The 13,279-nt window shown below is 43.3% G+C and overlaps 1 protein-coding gene across 1 annotated transcript; it reads left to right on the top strand.

Annotated features, from left to right (window-relative positions):
* Nucleotides 1–4,287: 4,287 nt before the first annotated feature.
* cckbrb (cholecystokinin B receptor b) lies at nucleotides 4,288–12,828 on the top strand (the record flags this gene model as incomplete). Its single annotated transcript, XM_080839707.1, has 5 exons — nucleotides 4,288–4,354; nucleotides 6,938–7,186; nucleotides 8,652–8,913; nucleotides 11,087–11,214; nucleotides 12,254–12,828. 5 exons carry the CDS (start codon nucleotides 4,288–4,290, stop codon nucleotides 12,826–12,828), a joined length of 1,281 nt encoding a protein of 426 aa, XP_080695833.1.
* Nucleotides 12,829–13,279: the final 451 nt, after the last annotated feature.

Below are 13,279 nucleotides of genomic sequence, written 5' to 3'. Positions count from 1 at the left end.
TAGGCAAGATCAAGGTCATGACATGGATCCCATGAATCATACATGTTGATAAAAGTGTGTGTCTTCTCTGTAGTGTCAACGTGGATAAATTGGTGAACCCCTTAGCCCTGAAGGGAATTGCTAAAATATTCCAGTCGTAGCGTATTTGCATAAATGAAGCAGAACGTTGTTTTTTGACCTTGCCCACCTATAGGCATAGTCTAATTCCCTCGGGTACGCCTTCGTCATCAAAACCCAATATCATCACAAGTCATGCACAAGCCTTTCCTCAGGTTGTCAGATTAGCATTTAAGAGTAGACTTGTCCATCGATTTGCCATTCACAGGCCATCTCCCTACCTCCGAGGCCGGCGGGGGCTCCATCATGCTCCATTAAGCGAAGACACTCAGGCCCTGACGGCCGTCGAGGAGCTGTCAGTCACTGGCCATCTCTGCTTCAGCAACGGCCATCAGACCGGCGAGGCCTTGGAGAGATGGAGGGCTCTGAGTGAAATCACAGCACTGAGTGAGCACTGGCTGAAAATGTTTCTGACAAGAAACAGAAAAAAACAAAAAAAAGAACATTTCAATATGTAGGTGTGTTCCCATCCTCCAACACAGAATTTCAACCCCCCCGCTCCCCCTTCCTATCCTCATTAGCCAACAGTAAACATGGCGACACTTCTATGGTCTCCAAATGGCTGAACATAAATATCAGTGAGCTGAAACCAGTTAATGGATTGAGTGGCTATCAGACTATACATTTTTTCAACTCTTATCTGGTTTGCCAGACAGTGGCTTTTCAGTGATTAAGTCCCTCTTATTGTCACTGTTGTTCGGCTTCTGCTGTTGTGACAGTAGAGATCACTTGCTGTTCTTCTTTTCTTTTTCTCTCGTCATGCACTGCTGCATGAGTGAACACAGAGTTTGCCCAGAACAGAACCATAGAGCCAAGACTAACCTTAGCCCAATGGAACCAGATTGCCAACACATGGTATTTTTTTCCGACAAAAGCGACAGCAACAGAACTAGAGAGTGATTTGGATCTCCAGACATCAACCTTTCTCTCTCTCTCTCTCTCTCTCCCTCCCTCTCATAGAAAAAACAAATATGCAGTATGCTTAATGCTGGAGGCATGGGAGCTGTTGCCCAAGAAGGCATCTGAAGCTGCCCTTACTCAGGGTTGAGCCCACTGAGGTTTATTAGTAGAATCATCTAGTTGTAATCCTACATTTTATGTGCAGTGTCTTACTGACAATACAATCAATGCACTCATGTACACTCATGCAAATCTAAGAGATTATAAAACTATCCATCCACCCTGAACCTTCTATTGTGAATGTTCTATACATTCTTTAAGAGCATGTTTCATTTGTACTTTCACCAATGCTGTGTTGAGATAGTGTTAGGGTTAGGATCAGGGAATGTTAATGAGGCACTTTTGCACCCTTTTTAGTCAGAAGATCAGCTTCACATAGGGATTTGTTGGACTTAGGGATACAGGGTATAATTTTAACATCCCATGATCCTTGTCCTCACTCGGAGGATTTGGATTTCAGCCAAACTCACTACAGCTAGTAGTGCAATACTATAGTGAATCACTCTTTAAATTAGGTTACTATGTACCTAATTCAATGTAATCTTATATTACTACGTGCTACTAACATGTACAAATAATGTATTTTTAATTATGAGCTAAAAATGTGTGATGTATGTTTACTTCACTAGACTAGACCAGGACTTCCAAGCAAACGGTATGGGCAACTGGTAACGAACAAAGCAACAAGCACAGTTTATGTTAACTTTATTAACAAAAGCTAATTTAATAACTTGGCAAAATCATTTTTTTTTATTCTAATTAAATACCATGAGCAAGATAGTAAGTGCAAAAATGGGCAGGTCAGCACAACGCTCCCACATACCACACAACAGCTTTAGTTCATGTGTGACGGACATTGCTCGTTGCTCGCTGCTTTGCTGGCTGTCCATTAAATTAGGGCCCTATGCCATCCCCGGCACACATACTCATTCACCTGACACATCCTCTGTGTAGCTGAACGTATACAAGTACATATATCCTCCGTCGTGATCGTCTAGTTATTCGGAAGCCAATCGAATAAAACAGTCATTGATTTCAGATCAGAGGAACTTCCAAACAAAATCAATTTTTCTCACCTCAAGTGTTATTTACTTATTAATGATTCACATTTAATGTATGCTGTCTGGAAAATCAATTGATTGATTGCACCTCCATCTCCTTAATTACACTATAATATGTTTACAAAGCAGCCGCGCACAATTATTTATTTAATTGTCGCACATCTAATTGTTAGGTTATTTATTTGAGTATTTCCATGGCCTCTCAGCTCAGCTTAATAACTCCAGTTAGGAATGAGTGGGCTTAACATCTTCATTTGTTTCCTCTTGTCACATTGATTAGAAGTTAATTGAGAGAAGACATGACACCGCATAGCCCATATGAACTATGAAGAAAGGGGAGATAATACATAGGCCACATACACTCCAATAATCATGAAGCCTGAGGATACTGAGAGATGGCACAGACCTCTTGTTACTTGGAATCCAGGTCTTTTAAATAAAAACACATACATTCCTACAAACATCATAACACAAAGATCTGTGTATGGATTCTTTAAGGAAAACTAACATATTCCTTGTTTAAAATCATAGTTGGTTACTATCACAGAATCTAAAGCCTCCATTAGCATATCCTTAAGTAGTAAACACAAGGAAACAACTGACATTTGAATCCCAATTTGGTGTGAAGAAACAACAGGACTACAGATCCCAGTCTCTAATGTGTTTTAAGCTGTGACTGTCACATTAGTATCAGCACTTAAGGAAATGCACATTTGCACATGCACACTTTCCCTTCATAGAGCATCCTGAGCTGTTCTGGAAATACATCACATTCATAACACTCTCTATGCCAAGACTAACACACTCTCCCTCTCTCAAGTACTGAAATAAAGGTATATCGGTTAAACACTGACTCTTAAAAGGGAGACATCACACATTGCTACAGGCAGGGGTGGATTGGTCATTGGGACGACCGGGAGATTTTGGGAGATTTCCCGGTCGGCCGGCAGGCCAAAGAGCTCTCGAGAAGCAGCCTGCAGACTGCCCTGCGCAGCCGTGTGAAGTTCATGAGCAGTCCATGGAGTTAAAGCTAATAATATCAGGTCATGTCCCCGTGAAAATCTCCAAGTTCTCCGCTAGATTTAAAAAGCAGTGTATAGCACTTGTTGTCTCTCTACATCTCATTTATGGTGTATGTCGAACTCACTCTCATTAATCCAGCCTACTGATTTTTGCTTAGACTCCTATCTTGATCTAATTCTTTTTATTCAGACATTACATAACTTTCATGACCAAAAATATCAATTGGCCAGCGATTTAATTTGTTTTTTTTTGTTAAATTAATGTAGAATGGTCTGAGCAAAGCCTTATGGGAAATGCCTTTATCCAGTGAACGTAGGGAGATGAATAAGCGTTGTAAGAGAGAGAGAGCAGGTGAAGCGGACCTGATGGAGGGAAAGAAGAGAAAGGAGAAAGGAGGGGCCGAAAAGGCCAGAATGAAGAAGAGGCGGATGCTGGAGGAGAGTGCATCAAAATGGTCAAGAATTATGGATTTATTCCGAAACAACCAGCCGGCATCAACTAGTGATGTGAGTGAGTTGACAGGACACATTGTTGCGAATTAGCATAACATTTGAGCAAATAAGAGGAGGCAGGGGAGGCAGAGCCTCACCTGTCATTTTGAAAAGTAAAATTAAAAAAAAAAAAATTATGTATTTATAAAATAATATAAAATAAATATTCATATTTCTCTACTAATCTGTGGTATGGGAGTAATTTCTGCCTGATTCCGATCATTTTGAGCATTTTTATTATCAAAATCGCTGAATTTGCGCATTTCCGGTTCCAGAAAGTTGATATATGGGAGGTGGAGGGGATGGTTTGGGCCAGTTTTGGGCACGTTGTGGGCCGGTGGTGGGCAGGTGCAGTCAGATTTGTCCCGGTGGATTTTTGTGTCCCACTCCGCCCCTGGCTACAGGTATGCTAAGCGCTCTCTAGTTTTATGGCTTGAAAAGAAAAACAAACACAGCGCTAAATGTGAAACATAAACACTTCCCCTCGGAGCCTGATGCGAGCAGCTTGCGTCTCCGATGATAAACACTTCCGAGACGATCTGCGCAAGGGAAAATCACAGAGCGCCTCTCAACAAACATATTTTTCTCCAATGCCGAGATAGGGCCACACACATGTTTGGCACAGCTGATTAGGGATGACAGTGACTGTCAGGGTGCAGGAGGACACGCTGGCTCGGCTCACCCACCCAAAAGCAAACAGCCGTAACAAATGCCAAGAGTGCAGTGCGAAATATGGTCGGGGAGATTTGTGTCCACTCGGGGAGCGGGAGCCGAGAAAAGAAACTAATTGGCTTCGATCAGGCACAAATCGCTGTGTAACATATTTCATTAAGCAAAATGAAACAGCGGGCTATCTTCTTCCTCTCTCTCTCTCTCTCTCTCTCTCTCTCTGTCTCTCACTACCTTGGTAATTGTTTTTTTCCTGTTGTGTTTTTATTGATGATGTAATTTGGCTCACCAGCCCATACTGGTAAAAGCTTTGATAAAACTTGAATTTGCTGGTATGTTAAAACACGTTTCATCAGTGAGATTTAATTGGTTTTCGGATACAGACCTAATACACCTAAGCTTCAAGGTCTCTAGTGAACGTTCTTGAATTTTCGCTTTGTGGTCTACAACATTTCGTAATGACCAGTATTAACAGAAGATGGGGTATATGATAGGGCTTGCACTAAAATGCAGCCGTTCAGTTAGTTTTCATTGATTCGGTACAATCTAATTCACATGCAAGACTGATCTTGGTGTTGCACTCTATTGCAGTTTTGCAAAAGGTTTGCTGTTCTGAGAGAGTATTTTGTCTGTTTTCCTCAAGGAAATCGACTGGATGCCATATTGCATTTCTCTTCACTGCCAATACCCAGTAAGGCACTGCCAACATCCAGTTCAGAGGCTCTCTCTTGAAAGCCTCCGTGTGTCCGGTGGAGATGGCCAGATTGGCTGGTTGGTTGGCAATGGCATGTGCCTGTTTGGCACAGTCTACTGCATCCACAAACAGAGCAGAGTGGTAGACCCAGGAGATCCTCCTTGGACCACTGGCTACCTTTGCCAAGATTCACATGCCTTCCCTTCATCATATTGTTCCATTGATGTATATTGTGGGATTTGGCCATTACACCTCCACACTAAATCTGTTGAGTAATTTCAATGAGACTTTAAAATATTAAATCAAACATGCTTCTACAATGCCAGCTTGAACATTTTACACAAGGCTGAGAGCGATTAGTACTAAGACATGCACTGATTTTTCTTTGCAGCCTTATGATATGATGGCTTCATGGGAATAATGAAGCTGTCGTCTAATAAGCCCTTCGTCAACGCCCCTGTCAACCAGAGGAAAGATCACTAAGCCGGGGTCCTCACCATGACTCTCACGGCTCAGAGACCCGTCACACTGTCTCACGCAGTGACGGGCGACAACCTTTCCCTGATTGCTGCCTCGAAATGTCAGGTGCCTAATTTTCAACTAGTAGGGTTCGATCACGTGAGCGCAAATTAACGCTCTGTCTGTCTTTCGAGCAGATTGTTGAATGATGATGTTGGATGGCGGCCACTGATCGCGACACAATCTGTCCAGATGATGAGGTGGGCCTTAAGAGATTTGGAAAGTTATGATGAAGCGCTGAGTTTTCCATCAGCATGCAGATGCTAGGCTGAGAGTGGATGATCCCTTGGGTGCACTGTCCAGCAGACCGTGCTTATCGATTCGGTGTAAAGCGAGGGAGAGGAGTGAGGTAGAGGTATTGACCTGTATGTAGAGCAGAGCAGAGCTGACCGACACCACACCACACCGCGGCCTAATTGACTGATTTCCCTAAACAGCATCATCAGCAGTGTGAAACCTGATGAGCTCTCAGGTTGATCAACTCAGGTGTACGTCAGGTGGATCATGATTGCATAGTTCTGCTGAGACTTCTACCAGTTCTTCCATTCACAGATTTCTTTTATCTCTTTTATGTCTTTTATCTCTCTCACACTACATTCTAACTTTGTATTCTTGTGTACGGGTGGTATATACTAATATGTCTGGCATTGATCTTTAATGTTTTGTTCTGGTCAACAATAAACAATGTAAAACTTTGAAATAAAAAAATATTTTCTTTTATGTTAAACTCATGATGATTAATGACATCCTTCACTCTGCCTTCTTCAGTGGATAAAATAAATGATCATAAGACGTTTTTTTCCCCCAATAATTTTATTATTTTACATTTGTTGTGTCTTCAGTTAAAAATTATCGGATGTCCATCAGTAACACTGAATACATACATGAGTTTATGATTAAAATTGAATGGTAAAGTTGAAAGATGTCACATTGAATGCCATCACTTTCATAATAAATCACAGGGGTCTCTTTTGACTGTTCCAGACTTTATGATGTATATTTTGTGCATGTTTTTAAATGTATGTTATAAATTCTTAAATACAATGTTAAATACACAAAATACTAATAATCCTGAGATTTAGATTTGCACTAAATGGATACAACCGAAATATTATATAATTGTTTAAAATACTGTTATGAAGAGATTTACTTGCATCTTTAGATGTTTAAATCAAAACAGATCAAACTCAAATGTTAACTATAAGCATTTATTTCAGGCTGGTTAGCTCTGACCAGAACTGTAACTATGTAGGCATGAGGGTTTAAAGTTTTCTTTCTTTCTTGTCTCTCTCTACCTGTTTGTCTTTCTTTCTTCTCTCTCTCTCTCTACCTGTCTGTCTTCTCTGCTTTCATTCCCCCCATCAACCTCTCTGACCGTCCTCTCTCTTTTTCCTCTCCCTTAGAGATAGAGTCCGTGCGAATCCTGCTCTATAGCCTCATCTTCCTGGTGAGCGTGTTTGGCAACCTGCTCATCATCGTGGTGCTGATGGTGAACAAGCGCATGCGTACCGTCACCAACTCCTTCCTGCTCTCCCTGGCCGTCAGCGACCTCATGATGGCCATCTTCTGCATGCCCTTCACCTTCATCCCCACCCTGCTCAGGGACTTCATCTTCGGGGCGGCCATGTGCAAAATCGTCAGCTACCTCATGGGTAAGACTATTGGTTTCAGCCCTGGCAGGCCTTCTTCTGTAATCACACACGTCTCAGTGAATCTCATTCTCATCTGAGAATTCTGATTCTAATTTGGATGTCTTAATTAGTGTTCTGTGGTGGTTTATTGGTAAAGGCATCCTAGTTGTGTTTGGAGTTTCCTCGTGCCTATGGCTGAGACACATCCTCTACTGACCTCCCTCTCAGTCGTGTGATAGTGCTTCAGTATAAAAATCCTCTTCCCTTACATTGTAAGTGATTTAAATGTTTTCATCCATTGACTGAGTGTATAAAATCACTTGACGGCTGGGGATAGTGAGGAAGGGAGGAGGAAGAGAAAGGGAAGATTGGTCAAAGCACAAATTTTTTACTACCTGCGCTTTTATTTATCTGAGACGCGCCTCCAAGACATGATATCCTGTTTGTATCTTGTCATGGAAATCGGATAATCTGGTTATGGCGTAATGTTTGTTAATTTGCCCTTTTCTGTAGACATTTCCTGAGAAAGGACTGAAAACAGAGACTAAATCCTCCAGCCGTATCTTACAGGGATCACATTATTGAAGAATAACACAAACAAGCATATTTTGCACGCTGCTGTTCACATTACACAGTTTTGTCCAAACATTTTCCCCCAAAAGAGAAAGGAACCAATCCATTTCTAAACTGCTCACAGCTATGCGTCAAACAGACATTTTGTGGTTAATGATTGCGGTCCTGTTTAGATGAAACACAAAGATAATCCCAACAGTCTAATTATGCTAGTATAAAGAAAGTGTGGAACCAGGCGCATAATGGAAGAGGAGAAAGAGAGAATCAATGGATTTATTCATGAAGAAAGCAATGGCAAAGCTGAATCAATAGCCCAAGGTGTCTCTTTTGGGTGAGGTGAGATAAGGAATGTGGTGCGGGAGGCACTAGGACCCACAGGCAAGGAGAGAAACAGAATATGATGGTGTTCCTTCAGGTGACAGGGATTAAAGCCTGCGGATTTCGTTGTTTGCTTGTGCCAGTTATTGGCCTGTGTCATTCCCCCGGTGAAACATCTCATTTTGACAGAACACTGAGAACATGGGATGTGTGTCTGAACTGCTTGCCTACCACGGGAAGGAAAGAGGAATGTGTGTTTTAAAATGATCTACGCATTGACATTTTGATTTTTTGTGCGTGTACCTGTGTACACATTTACACCAACCATTCCTGAAATCATAAATTCAGGAATGCCTAGAATCAGACTTAATGACAACCATTAAACCCACAATCCATTAGCCAGGTTTCATTCAGATACTAGCTCTCGAAAGAAGTGGTTTAAATTATGCTTTGACATAATTTTGTAATTTCCTAAAAGGTCCCCCCTATTTGCGCACTCTTTCGGTACACAGAGCACTTAACTAAAATGTCAAAAGAAAGAACGTAACCACAACTCGACGGCGCTCCTCTGACATTTGTTTTAAACGCTCCACAGGCGTCTCCGTCAGCCTCTCCACCTTCAGCCTGGTCGCCATAGCGATCGAGAGGTACAACGCCATCTGCAACCCGCTCCAGTCACGGGCATGGCAGACGCGCTCGCACGCCTACAAGGTGATCGCCGCCACCTGGGTCGTGTCCTTCATCATCATGACCCCGTACCCAATCTTCAGCACACTGCTGGAGATCACCAAGCCGGACAACAGCACCACGCACAGGTGCCGCCACAAGTGGCCCAAGAGCGGGGGGGAGCAGACCTGGTGAGGACCTTGCCACCGATGCCTCACGCACCGAACCTTCACCGCCGCTTTACCCTGCCTCGTTTACTTTCACATTAATATGTATTTTCACATCAGAAATCCCATGAGCCTCTGCTTCACATTGTTTGTGTGTGTGTAACAATGGCGTTTTTGGCACTATTCACACATCTCCCTGTTGAACGTGGAGGCTTTTTTTTTTGTCAGTTTCATCGCTATTGTTCTCATAAGCATGAGACAAGGCAAGTTTTTTTGTGTTTTGTTTGTTTTGTGCTGACTCCGAGCATCTGCCAGATCTCTCAGCCACAAGCTGAGCAGCACGTGCTGAGTGTAGATGAGCTCACACACTCATGGCAGAAAAGATTCCCCAGAAACACCAGGAGGATCTGAGTGTGAAGCCACATGTGGCTTTGTGTGTGTGTGTGTGTGTGTGTGTGTGTGTGTGTGTGTGTGTGCGTGTGTGTGTGTGTGTGTGTGTGTGTGTGTGAGTTGTATTGCAACTACTTGTGTGTGTGTGTGTGTGTGTGTGTGTGTGTGTGTGTGTGTGTGTGTGTGTGTGTGTGTGTGTGTGTATGTGTGTGTGTATGAATGAGTAAGAGAGCGAGAAAGACAAAAAGAAAAAAAGGGAAAGAAAATGTATCTGTTCTATTCTCCCTGCCTAATGGAACCCAGGTGTCCTCACTCAACAACAGTGGTTGAGATTTCCCCTTGTGTTTTCCCAATGCATTCTCCATCTGTGTCTTTGGAGTCTAAAGGACTTGTTCTCCAGTGGCACAGCGATGCACGAGTCGTATCAACTGTATCCCTTAGCAGATTCTGGAACATTCCGTGCATCCTCCCGATGACAAGAGGAGGGAGACAGTAAAGCAATATACTGTAACTGTTAAGAGGTCAGCAGTATTACTACTAGTTAGGATATTTAATATATGCAATATAGCACTCGTGGGAGTGGGGTAGGTAAGGGATATTCCCACGGGTGGTGTTCGGCCGTAGCCACCGAGGCCGGAGGTCGAGTGGCGTAGGCAACAACACACGTGGGAATATCCCTTACCTACCCCACTATTGCTTTTATAAAACAATTCTATAGTCAACCAATTAACATTTCAACACGAAATTATTGATTACATTTTTTTTTATTTCGCCATTGTTTATCAAAAAATAGTTCCATTGTCAACGTCTTGGTTTGAAATTATAAGAACTATGAATTAACGGTTCATCAATGCGCTATAGAATGTTTCATGATTGATTTATTATTAGCTGTGAAAAGTCCCGTTGGATTGTTCTGGGATAATCCAACGCATGGAACGTCTCTGGTCCAATCAGAAACAGCTAAATAAAGCGATAGAACCCAATTCTTTTATAATACTTTTCTATTTTTTGTATATCCCAGGGTAGGTTTACTGAGCAGTCTGTGCTCTCTCTTTCCCTCAACACTGACACACACACAAACACACAAACACACACACACACACACACACACACACACACACACACACACACACACACACACACACACACACACACACACACACACACACACAAAAAACAACTACCCATTACAACCACAACCTTCCTCTGAAGGTCACCAGGAAGAGGCACTGGAGAGTGGAGCAATGAAAGCTTAAATGTATTGCTCATTAGATGTCCACAATGGAGGATATAAGAGGAGATGGTTTTCTATAGACCTAGGGATTAGAAACCCAACAACCTTTCAATCCTTGACTCGCTCCTCTTAGGTGTGTAGCCACCACTCTCACTGTAGTGAGATAAAGCTAAGTCTAGTTTATTGCAACTTCATTTCCTACTGTATAAACCGCTCCAGCATATGCGCAAGTCCCTGTTTGTCTTTGGGCCTTTTTACAGATACCCCATTCTTTTGCTATTGTCGTGAAGGGGGAATGCAGTCACCCCACCCAGCCTTGAACCCAGGTCTCTGGGGTATTAAGCATGCACTCTGACCCCATCACCAAAGAGCTCGGCTCATTGGTATGGCAGACTGAGCACATCACTAAAGCACAGTGTTGGTCTTTGTCACAAATCCTCCGAGATATCTGAGTGCTGCTCTTGCGGAGATCCGCTTGAGTTTATATTCCATAGTATGCATAGTTGTCAGTGTCCTCCCCACTCTAACTCACTGTCATCCCTAATTGATCCTGTACTCTGTTCTGTGTATTAGGTACACCCTCCTGCTCTTTGTCCTGTTCTTCATCCCAGGAGTGGTCATGAGCGTTGCGTACGGCTTAATTTCCCGAGAGCTCTTCCGCGGCATGCAGTTCGAGCTGGAACAGAAGATAGGCCAGTGTGGTAAGCTCGCTCTCTCTCTCTCTCTCTCTCTCGCTCTCTCTCAATCTCTCTCTCTCCCTCTCTCTTTGTGGCTGTGCCATTTAGTGCAGACTGTGGCATCCACTCAGTTTTTTAATGACACAAGGTCAAAACGATCTAACCCCCTTTGGCTAGCTTTAAGGATGCAATGAGCTAATCCTCCGACACAGCATTTCCTGATGTTCAAGTTAATGACAGAATTAGAGCATATTTGTATTTATAGACAGATGGGCCATCTGTTATAAAATATCTGAAATTCAGAGAGAGATGAGGAGTGAGTGAGAGAGAGAGAGTGGGACCAGACATCATACAACTGTTGCTGTATTTTTTTTACTGAAGTATCCTCCTGAGTCTTCCAGGAAAAATTAAATTGCCATTTTAATCACTAATGGTTTACTATTGTTGGTAGGTTAAAATTCCATTCCTGCCGTAAGGGCCATCATGAGACTATTAAATATCCGCTCGTCTGTAAGAACTTCTTCCACGTTGAAATTGCCTGATATCTTGGAGCTGCCAGGGATGGGTCTGTATTTTAAAACGATCTAGGCATTAGCTGAGTCACACAGTAACCATTAAGTCTCATTTGCCTTTTCAATATTGGGGACATTTTGAGAAAAACAATTTCCGTTGATGTGTTTATGGAAACATATTTAAAAGGTAGGCAGTTGCTGAATCTACGTAAACAGACATCTACATCCAGATGAGACTCCGGTAAGACGGAAAAAAGACCCGTGCACATTTCCTGGCATATGCTTAGGTTTAACCTGCTAAACATTTGAGCTAATAGAAGCGTAGCTCAAATATAACTCACCTATAATGCTCTCATCTATGAGGGAAGCAACAAAAGACGCTCAAGTAGCAGAGATAAAAAGTAGAGATATGTTCAAAGCTGACAGACAATCTTCTTGAGAAGTTCAGTAATGAATAAGCATTAATTTGTTACTGTCCTTTGAGTTCATTACTCAATTCAATCAAATGGAAATATCACACAATTCCCAATTTGTTCTTTTTCTGTTTATAGGCATTAAAAATGGCGTAAGTACCACTGCCACCACCACCACCACCACCACCACCCCCACTGGCAATGATGACGGTGATGGCTGCTACATCCAGGTTTCCAAGCGGCCCAACTCCATGGAGATGTCTGCCCTGACTCCGGCCTCCGGTTCGGCCAAGGTGGAGCGGCCGCGCAGCAACACGTCAGAGGCCAACCTGCTGGCCAAGAAGCGCGTCATCCGCATGCTCATCGTCATCGTGGCCATGTTCTTCGTCTGCTGGATGCCCCTGTACACCGTCAACACGTGGAAGGCCTTTGACCAGCTCTCGGCGCAGCACGCCCTCTCCGGCGCGCCCATCTCCTACATCCACCTGCTCTCCTACACCTCGGCCTGCGTCAACCCCGTCATCTACTGCTTCATGAACAAGCGCTTCCGCAAGGCCCTGCTGGCCACCTTCTCCTGCTGCTGCCGGCCCTGCCGCCGACACAGGGCCCGGAGGGCGGGCGCCGGGGGCCTCGGGGAGGAGGACGGCACCGCCACGGGGGTGTCCATGTCCAAGTTTACCTACTCCACCGTCAGCAGCATGGGGCCATGCTGAATGGCAACTTCACAGCCTCTTACCCCCCCCACATGTATACACACAGGGCTGCAACATCAGGCTATAAATCATGGGTGGGCTGGATCAGTTGGATATGGTGGATGGTGAGCGGTGAATGGGAGACTGAGTTTGTAGGGACTGGACTGGGGGTGACATCTTGGGTTTGATGTAGTTATCATAAGGCTGGTTGAGTTAGGAATACAAATGTATGTGGTGTAAATTAACCTTATTCCAAGTCCTCCTTTTTTGTGTGCATTTTTACAGGAACAGGTATCATCACAACCATGGGGAATGGAACTTCATTGGCACATTTTGATGGGTAACTGTGTCTTTGAAAAAAACAAAAGAGGAGGACTGGTTAAAGGGTACAGTACAAGCATCTGTCTTATTTTGTACAGTGTGATATATGTCTTCAAATAGACCTACTGGGGAATCATTTTGCTCATTTGGT

This window comes from Sprattus sprattus, assembly GCF_963457725.1.
Source record: "Sprattus sprattus genome assembly, chromosome: 5".
NCBI lineage: Eukaryota > Metazoa > Chordata > Actinopteri > Clupeiformes > Clupeidae > Sprattus > Sprattus sprattus.
The sequence above is the reverse complement of the archived record's forward strand: the minus strand, read 5'-3'. Positions and strand labels throughout refer to the sequence as shown.